Source organism: Chelonoidis abingdonii, chromosome 12 (genome assembly GCF_003597395.2).
Source record: "Chelonoidis abingdonii isolate Lonesome George chromosome 12, CheloAbing_2.0, whole genome shotgun sequence".
NCBI classification, from domain to species: Eukaryota; Metazoa; Chordata; order Testudines; family Testudinidae; genus Chelonoidis; species Chelonoidis abingdonii.
Genome location: NC_133780.1, coordinates 2,714,795 through 2,725,602, shown reverse-complemented (window position 1 = coordinate 2,725,602; position 10,808 = coordinate 2,714,795). Strand labels below are relative to the sequence as shown.

General features: G+C 51.4%; 2 protein-coding genes and 1 pseudogene across 5 annotated transcripts in view; 1 reads left to right on the top strand and 2 right to left on the bottom strand.

Moving 5' to 3' along the window:
• Window positions 1–909, top strand: part of LOC116825154 (killer cell lectin-like receptor subfamily B member 1B allele C) — a 14,657-nt gene extending 13,748 nt beyond the window's left edge. The window contains exon 6 of the mRNA XM_032780912.1: window positions 786–909. Coding sequence (XP_032636803.1) covers window positions 786–909 — 124 coding nt within the window. The remainder of the gene's footprint in view (window positions 1–785) is intronic.
• Window positions 1–10,808, bottom strand: part of LOC116825152 (killer cell lectin-like receptor subfamily F member 1) — a 212,635-nt pseudogene that overhangs the window by 66,300 nt on the left and 135,527 nt on the right.
• LOC116825153 (early activation antigen CD69-like) overlaps window positions 5,732–10,808 on the bottom strand; it is a 114,079-nt gene continuing 109,002 nt past the window's right edge. For 2 of the 4 annotated variants that reach the window (XM_032780910.2, XM_075071549.1), the window contains 3 exons: window positions 9,449–9,633; window positions 7,877–7,980; window positions 5,732–7,355 (listed from right to left, as the gene is read on the bottom strand). In XM_032780910.2, the coding sequence (XP_032636801.1) occupies window positions 7,226–7,355; window positions 7,877–7,980; window positions 9,449–9,633 (419 nt within the window). In that variant the 3' untranslated portion in view covers window positions 5,732–7,225. The other 2 variants (XM_032780909.2, XR_012656890.1) reach the window with 2 other exon arrangements.

Genomic DNA, 10,808 nt, shown 5'->3' with positions numbered 1-10,808 from the left:
TAAAGTCTCCCATGAGAATCAGGGCCTGCGATCTAGTAACTTCTGCTAGTTGCCGGAAGAAAGCCTCATCCACCTCATCCCCCTGGTCTGGTGGTCTATAGCAGACTCCCACCACGACATCATCCTTGTTGCTCACACTTCTAAACTTAATCCAGAGACTCTCAGGTTTTTCTGCAGTTTCATACCGGAGCTCTGAGCAGTCATACTGCTCTATTACATACAATGCAACCCCTCCACCTTTTCTGCCCTGCCTGTCCTTCCTGAACAGTTTATATCCATCCATGACAGTACTCCAGTCATGCAAGTTATCCCACCAAGTCTCTGTTATTCCAATCACATCATAGAGATGGTGGCTGGAGCCCTGGGGGCGAGGGAGGTGGCCCAGAGGGGATGTGGAGTGAGAGGAGCAAAGGGGCCGGGCCAGAGCCCTGGGGATCCCCCAGACAATGGGGCAGGGGGAAGTGGGAGACACAGAGCAGCCAGAGAGGCAGGAGGGGGCAGCATGGGCCCAGCCCAGTGGGGAGGAGACACGGAGCAGGGGAGGGAGCTGGACAGGGTCTAGCCCAGCAGGGAGGAGGAGGTTGGAGCAGATCCCTGGGGTCTGGGCAGGGAGAGGCCGTTGGAGACCCTGGCCAGGGCCCTGACAGTGGGGAGAGGGGGCAGCCCCCAGGGCAGAGCTGGAGGAGAGGACGGCTGCAGATCCTGTTAGAACAGGGAAGAGCCCCTACCCACTGAGTGTGATGGACCCACATGCGCTGACAGGGCCCCTCTCCTTTGTCCCACAGGTTCCCGGTGTCAGGCCCGGCTGAGGGGGACAGCTGTGGGGCAGTGAAGGGGAATCGGATACATTCTGACACTTGCGACTCTGCATTTCAGTGGATTTGCCAGAGAGACGCCATTCCTCTCTGAGCAGGGTACGGAGGAAACCTCAGAGCGCAGCACTGTTAGCCCCATGTCACACATGGGGAAACCAAGGCATAGACACTGACCTGCCCAAGATCACAGCGAGTTTGTGGCAAAGTAGAAGTGGAAACCAGGAGTCTTGACTCCCAGGCCCCCTCCCTCTAACCCATTAGCCCCTCTCCCAGGGCTGGGACTAAACCCCAAGAGTCCTGGCTCCCAGTCCTACCTCAGACGAAAGAGTTTAAAGGTTAATTCCATAGAGAAGAACAATTCCCAGCTCTGGCGTTACAGATTCCAGCAGGAGTTGGAAGCGCTGCAGGGGACAGGTTTTACCCCTCTCCACCCCGGACCTGGGAGGGAGGAATCTGCCAGATTCTCATCAGGTGTAAATGAGCCTCCATCCAGGGACTCCAGTGGAGCAGCACTGACTGACCCGAGCTGGGATCTGGCCCCAGTGACTCCAGCGGTGCTAGGGTGGATTCACACCAGGTGGGGATCTGGGTCTTCACCTGTATTTCGCTCCTGATTAATTTCTTTGCACTTCTCTGCCAAGTCCCATTCTGAGCTCTCTTCCACAGCCAGTCAATTGCTCCTGTCCAGCCTGAGACATGATGCACCTCTGCCCATCCTGCCCTAACAGATCATTAACTCCTGTCACTAACGATGGGGTTTCAGCTTCCCCGGTCAGGCATCAGAGCTTTACCATGCTAACGTGCCATCCACTTGCTACCTTTATTTATTTGGGGTTTGGATCCCATTTGGAGCTGGGTGCTGGAGATAGGGGACTTGCTGAACAGTTTTTGGTTTAAGTCTGCAGCTTTGGGGGCGTGGTTCAGACCTGGCTCAACAGGGCAGGGCTCTGGAGTCCCGAGCTGACAGGGAAAACGGGCTCAGAGGTAGTTTCGGCACGTATGGGGACAGTCCCAAGAGGATCCCTGTGACCAAACCTGTCACAGTGTCATGACCTAAGTTCCCTCTAAGCTGCACGGCCGCGCAGCTACCTATTAAGTCCCACGCCTCTCCCCTGGCCCCGAGCTGCTGCAGCGAGAGAGGACATGGGGGAGTCCTTTCTCCCCACTGCAGTCCCAGGGCAGCCAGCACCCCAAACCCCTCATCCCTGGCCCCACCCCAGAGCCCGCATCCCCAGCAGGAGCCCTCACCGCCTGCACTCCAACCCTCTGCCCCAGCCCTGAGCCCCCTCCTATACTCCGAACCCCTCAGCCCTACCCCCACCACATGAATTTTGGTATGTGCACCAATAGGGAGATGCTGTGTCACACATCACATAACAAAATTCATTCTGCACATGGATGTAAAACATTAGAGGGAACACTGGTGTGACCCACTTTGGGGTCCCGACCCTCAGTTTGAAACCCTGGTCTACACGACAATAGACACGTGGGTCAGCTGGCTCTGGTGCATGGGGCTCAGGCTAAGGGGCTGTTTAATTGCCAGGTGAACATTCTGGCTCAGGCTGGAGCTTGGGCTCTAGGACCTTTCCCCCTAGTGGGGGTCCCAGAGCTTGGGCTCCAGCCAGAGCCCCAGTCGCTACACGGCAGTTAAACAGCCCCTTCATCTGAGGCCACATCAGCTGGCACGGGCCAGCCACAAGCGTCTAACTGCAGAGTAGTCACCCCTTGTGCCTCAGTTTCCCCAGCTGAGAAATAGGGATATTGATACTGACCTTCCTTTGTGAAGCGCTGTGAGATCTACTGATGGACAGCTCTAGATCAGAGCGAGGGATTATCACTATCGCACAGATAGTAAAGATTTCTAATTAGACTCATAGGTCAGAAGGGACCAATATGATCATCTAGTCTGACCTCCTGCACAAAGCAGGCCACAGAACCCTACCCATCCTACTTCTATAAAACCCTAAACCTATGTCCCAGTTATATAAGTTCATGTGGTTGAAGACCCAAGCAGAGATCACCAGCAAGTGACCATGCCCCCGCTTTTTTTAAATCTTCATCTGAAATGTTTTTCAATATATTTGACTGTTTACCGAACCAGGAATTTTCACAAACAATTCTCTAAAAGTTTCTGGTTTGCAAAAAATAAAACTTTGGGTTTTTTTTCTTTTTTGTTGTACATTTGATTTGTTTGTTCGTTCAAGTTATTATTTTAGCGTTTTAGTTTATTTGTTTTCATGCCAATTTGATTGCTGTTAGGGATTTCTCATGTAATTTTGTTTTTAATTTTTCTAATTAATTTCTGTTGAACGTGCAAAAGCGAGATGTGTTTATTATGTTGATGCCACAGAGAGCGGCCAGACGCGGGTGGCGTTCAAGAACCTGGGTTTATTCTGTCCTCTGGCCTGTTTGTTGACTTTCACAAGTCACTCACACCTGTGCTCAGTTCCTTCTTCAGCTTTGTCCTGTGAACTGCGCGGCAGGACTGTCTCTCGCTGTGTGTGCTGTGCAGCCGCCCGACCCAAAGGTGTTTGTACTTCAAGTACTATACGGGATCTTTTCAGGGAGATAAGGCAAACGCCACATTTTATTAGTAACTTTTAATTAACACTTTATCACTATGCATATGATATATTACAGGCATGCATTCACACACACACACACAGACACAAACACACTCCGTTTGCTGTTGTTACCAACACGTTGCTCCCCTTAACTGCACTGGCCAGGTGAGTTAGAGGGGAGGGGTGGAGCCGGGCTTTCTGCGATCCGACGATGCTCTGCGAAGTGACAAGACGAGACCCGGGTCCTTCTGCAAGACACCTCGTTTTATAGCAGCTTCCCTCTATGCAAATCCGGACCAGATTCAAAATTGGATCTGTGTCCGTGGTCTTTTGCTGCTTTTCTACTGGTGTTTCCACAAGCTGCTCAAACAGGGGTTTCTGAGAAGGTGCTTGCTTCTAATCCTGAGGTCGTCATATGTCTGCCCCTCCATTGGGCCCACTTGACAAGTTGTATTGTCTTTGCTCGGTCATTCCCCTTAACTATTCGTAGCTGTCTGGAGAGGTGGTGTCTTCAAGCCTCACTCATTCACCTCATCGTCAATGGGCAATTGATTACAGAGTGGGGGAAAGGCACAGGAATCCTTGGCACTTAAGACTAAACAGCGTTTTGGAGGGGCGTGAGCTTTGGGTGAATACCCACTTTCTCAGACGCAGGTAGTGGAAGTTTCCAGGGCAGGTATATATATGCTAGCAAGCAAGCGGAGAGTAACGAGGTTAGTTCAGGCAGGGAGGGTGAGGCCCTGTTCTAGCAGCAGAGTGGTGAACAAGGAGAGAAACTGGTTACTGTAATTGGCAAGCCATTCACAGTCTTTGTTTAGTCCAGAGCTGATGTGTCAAAATTTTGCATGAACTGAGTCAGCAGTTTCTTTTGAAGTCTGGTCCTAAGATTTTTTTTGCTGCGGTGGCCACCTTAGGTCTGCTATAGTGTGGCAGGGAGGCTGAAGTGCTCTCCTACAGGTTTTTGTATATTGCCATTCCTGTATCGGAATTTGTGTCCATTTATCCTTTTCCGTAGTGACTGTCAGTTGGCCGATGTACATAGCAGGGGGCATGCTGGCATATGATGCGTATATTTCATTGGTGGACGTGAGGTGAATGGCCAGTGATGGTATGGCTGATCTGGTTCGGTCCTAGGATGGGTCGTGGTGTAGATATGTGGGCAGAGTTGGCATCGAGGTTTGTTGCCATGGGATTGGTTCCTGAGCTGGAGTTACTATGGTACGGGTGCAGTTGCTGGTGAGAATACGTTTCAGTGGGGCGGGTTGTCTGTGGGCAAGGATTGGCTGCCACCCAAGACCTGTGAAAGTTTGGGATCATTGTCCAGGATGGGTTGTAAGACCCTGATGATGCGTTGGAGGGGTTTAGCTGGGGGTGTATGTGATGGCCAGTGGAGTCCTGTTGTTTCTTTCTTGGGTTTGGCTTGCAGTAGGAGGCTTCTGGGTACACGTCTGGCTCTGTTGATCTTTTCCTAATTTCCTCGTGCGGGTATTGTAGTTTGAGAATGCTTGGTGGAGATTTTGTAGGTGTTGGTCTCTGTCTGAGGTGTTAGAGCAGATGCGTTGTACCTCAGTGCTTGGCTGTTAGACCAAATGGATCGTGGTGAGTGCCCGGGAGAAGCTGAGAGATGAAGGTAGGCGTAGCGGGGTCGGCAGGTTTCGATATGGTGGTGTTAATGTGACATCATATATTTGCACCGTGGTGTCTAGAAAGTGGATCTCCCGTGCAGATGGTCAGGCTGAGGTTGATGGTGGTGGAAGTTGGTTAAATTGTGGTGGAATTTCTAGAGTCTCCTTCCCATGGGTCCAGATGATGAAGATGTCATCAATGTAGCGTAGATAGAGAAGGGGCGTGAGTGGACGGAGCTGAGGAAGCGTTGTCCAGGTCCCATAAAAATATGGCGTATTGTGGGCCATGCGGTGCCCATAGCAGTGCCACTGATCTGGAGGATATTATGTCATCAAACTTGAAATAGTTGTGTGTGAGTATAAAGGCACAGAGCGTCAGCAGCCAGTGTGTGTGGCAATCTCAGGGTACTGTTTCCTACAGTTGTATTCTCTGTGTGTGGGATGGTTGTGAGAGAGATTCTAATCCATGGCTAGGATGTTTTCTGGGAGGTGCCAATGGCGTTGTAGTTTCCTCAGGAATCATGTGTCAACGGAGATAGCTGGGATGCGGTGGCATAGAGCCTGAGTAGAGATCCAACTATCCAGACAGTCTTTCATGTGAGAGTGCCAATGCCCGAGATGATGGGGCGTCCAGGTTTTCCGGGTTTGTCGATCTTGTATGGGTAGTAGATAGAATACCCTGGTCGGGCTCTAAGGGTATTGCGATTTGTTCTTGGTGTTAGTGTTAGTGTAGGGAGTGTCCTGAGTAGATGGTGCAGTTTCTTAGTGTGTTCCTCAGTGGGATCTGAGGGAAGTGGCCTGTAGAATTTGGTATTGGAGATGGGGGGGGAGATCTTATTCTACTTTTAACAAAAAGGCACGTTTCTTTCACTTTAACTATACTATCCTTAGGGGCTATAACATTTGATATAAAGTCTTCTACCAATTTTCTAATACAAAGTTGTATGACAGAGGCATTGACAAGTCATATGAAATACAAAGTAACATTGTGCAAGATGCAATGTCATAAAGATACTTGATATAGAAAGATACTTAATACAAAATAACACAGTGCAATGTTATAAAGATTTGTAGAGATAGTTGATACAGAGATTTCTCTACACAGGGCCCTGATCTGAGCTGGGGCCTCTAACTGCTGAGGTGATACAAATAATCTTTTTATCTTCCTGATGCTTAGCACAGGCATTTGGGTGCGTGTGTGTCACTGTTCTCACTTTGTCCAGTCAGGAATTGTGCCTGGCCAGAGAGAGAACAGCCTGGCTCTTTGATCTCTCGCACCCATACTCCACGGGACTCGTGACAGACCCGTTCTTCTTCCCCAGGGCAGAGACACCAGTGTAGAGCCAGGCCCTTTATAGGCAGAGTCCAGGGAAAAGCTCAGTGAGGGAAGTGCCCTTCCCCTAGAGGTCATCATTCCCCGGTAGACACAGTTTTCCCTCATTCTAGGGGAGTCCCTCCCCGGGCAGGCAAAGGGGAAGACAGGGCAGAGACAGAAAAAGAGGCATACGCTCACATTGTCCTTGTGGGGAGGGGCGCTTACAGCTCTGGTGGGAGGATGCAGCTGCTGCCTCAGTTTCCCTGCTCGGTTGGGAAGAGCCAGTCGCATGAGGACTTAAGTTTACAAAATAAAAATTTCCATTCTGGGAGCTGGTATATTATTATACAAATAATTATGTACACACATGTATACACACACACACGTCTGTCCTAGCACGTCCCAGCAATTCCCTCCTGTCTGGCGTCTCTTCATGCTCCCTCAGCGCTCAGCAGGGCCTGCACAACAGCCCTTCTCACTGTACAGTAGAGCTCATGTGACCTTGCCCCAGGCTGCAGGGTTCACACCGGCCCCTTCGCCCCATGGCTGCAGGGTTCACAGAACCTCCCGCTGGCCCCAGTTGGTACATTGGCCTCTAGCCACAGCCCGGGCCAGGCTCCTGCCCTGGGCCCCTGACAGGAGGGACACAGCAGGCTTGGCTGCTCCCCTTCTGATTTCCAAGTCAAAAGGTTCCTGTCTCTGTGCCAGAGAGTGAGCTAGGGGCTAATCTGCACCCTCACCCCAGTCCCCAAATGGGCCAATGGAGGCCAGAGGCTCCAAGGGAGGAGCTACCTGATGTCCTTCAGCGAGCGTCTCTCTTCCCTGCTGCTGGGCTGTCCCCCTTGGCCAGCCCCATCCAGTTCCCCACTCACTTGGGCCAGCCCCATTGACAGGACAAGGCCCGACTCACTTTGCTCTGCCTGCTGGTTTCTCTGTTAGTTTGCTGCAGATCCAGTGTCCCTCCCTGGAGCAGCCTGAACTGGCAATTTCACCATTGTCCGCAAAAGCACACAGGCCTCCTCCCACTATTATAAACCTGCAACAACAAATAATAATAAAAACCCGACACAACTGTTAGAGCAGCTATGACATTACACTCCATATGTTCTATGGAAATATGCTTCCATCCAGTTCCCCAGTGGCTTGGGCCAGCCCCATTGAAAGGACAAGGCCCGACTCATCCAGGTCACAATCACTTTGCTCTGCCTGCTGGTTTCTCTGTTGCTTTGCTGCAGATCCAGGGTGCGTCCCTCGAGCAGCCTGAACTGGCAATATCGCCATTGTTTGCAAAAGCACATAGACCTCGTCCCTTTATTTTAAACCTGCAACAGGAACAGATAACATTAAAACCCGACACAACTGTTAGAGCAGCTTCAACTAGCCGTGAAATTCCAACCTCGAGCGATTCACCCTGGATCACATGGCAAATCTATGGCAGAGCCAGGCACTGAACCCTGATTTCCCAAGTCAGCCCCAGGCCTTAACCACAAGGCCAGTGTCCTGTTTCACATGTGAGCTGCAACATTTACTGAGTTAATAGAACTAAAAGGCACCCACCAGTTGTTGAATTCTTTCCCACTGGTCCACATCCAGGGCTGGCCTGGTTCCCTCCCGAGGCCAATCCAGTGGTCAGAGGGTCCTTTATAGCGCATCAGGAAATCCTTTGTTAAAAAAGTAACAGCAAATACACCTTACACATCTCCATGTCTGGGATCTCTACAACCGACACTGGGTGCTCTGGGCTGCTACCCAGGGAGCTGGGCAGGTGGTCCAGGCTGGGAATGCTACACCAAGAAATGAATCCCCAACTCAGAGGCAGCACCTGTCCGCTCCATGAGCTACGGGTTGGTCAGCGCACGCAGGGACATGGTGCCAAGACTAGTCTGGTGTATTTCGTGGAGCTGGCTGAAGATTTTTCACCAAAATGTTTCTAAGATAGAAAATGTGTTTCCTACAAAGATGAATTTTTTCTAAGTTTAATTTTGATTTCACTGAAAAGTTTCTATTTTCCATTGAGCAATGATTTTGTTTGGGGTCAGTGTGACATTAATCTGTAGCCAGCTGAGTTACCAAGGTGCCTCATGGGAGTTATAGTTTGGGCCTCATACCTCGATTCTCTGCTCTGGGTTGGGTTCTCCCAAACTACATCTCCTATAATGCACCAAGGTTTCCCTATTTGCTGAGCCACTGCTGGGCATCATGGGAAATGTAGTCCAACCCAGGATCTCAGCACACAGAAGGGGGCAGAAGGCCCCCAAACTACGACTCCCATGAGGAGCCACAGGTGCTGTTCAATGTTGGACCATGCTGAAACAAAATGTTCTGATTTGGTTTGACAAACCAAACTGCGTTGATATGTGAATGATGAAAGAAATTGGTTTGATCAAATGGGAAAACCAGATATTTTCCACACATTTCTGGAACTGAATAGAAAATAAAAAAATTGCGTATTTCAACTTCTTGTCCTGATTCACGACAGACACAAATGTCAAAATATCAGAATTTCCCATCTCAATTCTGATTTTGGAGCAACCTGGCTCAGCTTCTCAGCTGCATTCCAGACCTTTACCACTCCTGCATTCTTACCAATTCCCATGATTTTACTGAGAGTCTCATGCTGGTTGGTATTTTTTCTTAACACCCCAGTTCCTGGAGTCAGGTGATTACAAGACACTCATCTTTCATAAGTTTCTAGGCCTCATGGCTGCAGAGAAAAACTTGTAAATGTGACCCCTAAAAGCTACCACACCAGAAAACAAATTACAAGTTGTGACAGCTGTTATTTTAAAGTCAATCATGGTTTTGGGGGTCCCAATCCATGATTTTTGAACACTTGGGTTGGCAGTGCTGCTCCTGTCCCATTAAAGGGGCTGGAAAGCAACTGGATTCCCCTGCTGAGAATTCCCTGGAGCAGAAGGTCGGCACGTTAGCCCCACACTGCTCTGACTCAACCCCCAGTGAACGGGGAGGATGCTGAGTGGGTGGAGCTCTCTGTACTCTGGCTATTCTGGGATGTGAGAAGTTGCCCTAAATTCAAGCAAAATCTGGGGCCCTGCCAGCCCCAGGGCAAACCCACATAAAGCCACCATTGCCACCCCAACCCTGTGCAGCCCAGAATCTGGGTCTCACCATTTCCTGCTGAGTGTAAATCCCAGCCAGAGAGGCACCGAGGGCAGAGCAGTTCTTCTGGCTGTAGGTCCAGTTCCCTTCAGCCTGTGAGAAATAGTAACACTTCCCCAGGTACCCGATCCAGCCGTCTGGGCAGGCAGCCACTGCGAAGGCAGCACCAGCTGGACACGGTTCAGGTTTCTTTGCTGGAGATGAGAAAGTAAAAGGGTGAGAGATCTGCCCGTCACCCTCTGTAGCCACGGCAACAAGCCCCCGTGACACCACACCATGGAACCCCGCACCCCCTCCACACCATGGGAAGCTGAGCTTGTGCCTAGACACGTTCCCCTTCACAACAGAGAGAGGCCAGCGCCACCCACCAGCTCCCCACAGTGATGCGAGCTGTGAATTCGGGGCCACGTTGCCAGCCCTGGGCTCCTTTGCCGGGGCGCCGGCATCACCCCCTGCAGTTACCTGCAGACGTTGCCAGTGAGACACCCGATTGCACCTGCACATCAGGCACTTCGGCATCTGACCTGCAGGGCCGGGCCCTGGATAATAACTCAGACTGGTCGGGCGTTTGATTAGGGCAGGATGGTGCAGCTCCGGGCCTTAGGCTGGGGGCTGGGCATATTCCAGCTGGAGCCTCTCTAGTGTCAGGTCTTGAGTGGCTGAGGAGAAGCAGTCGCGTAACTGCAGCTGGGGGCATCTCTGCTGGTGGGTGTCTTAAGTGCAGGGTTGAGAGCAGCAGAGGTGAAAGTAAGCCGGTACAGCAAGAGCCAGTACACCATGCCGGACTGCACCGGCTTCCGCAGCGGGGATTTAAAGGACCCAGTGCTCCGGCCGCTGCAAGGAGCTCCGGGCCCTTTGAATACCCGCTTGAGCCTGGCTGCCACAGCTGCGGGGGGGAGTTAAAGGGCCTTGAACTTCGCAGGAGCCAGAGCCCCTGGCCCTTTAATTCGCCCCTGAGCCCCAGGGGCTCCCAGCCACCTCTGCAGCTGGGAGCCCCGGAGTGATTTAAAGGCCCTGGGGCTCCCAGCAACAGCCAGTGCTCTGGGGCCTTTAAATCTTGAGAGGCCCTGCCTCTTCTGGGTGAGGCCACACACTCCTCAGGACTCCGGCCGTACTGGTAAGTCCTGTAATTTACTTTCACTGCTGGGGAGCAGGCTGCAGCTTCTCACAGCGGCACAGTATAAGAGGAGCCTAGGCTGGTAAGTCAGAGAACTCAGTGGTACCCCAGTTCCAGGCTGCACTCCGGCAGCCCCATCACACTGCCCACTTACATCAATGGGGAGCATTACTATGGATGCTCAGTATAAAGGTTATTTCCCAAAGCCCTGTGGCTCTCCGGGGTGCAGCTGTGGCTAAAGAAGGGAAGGGT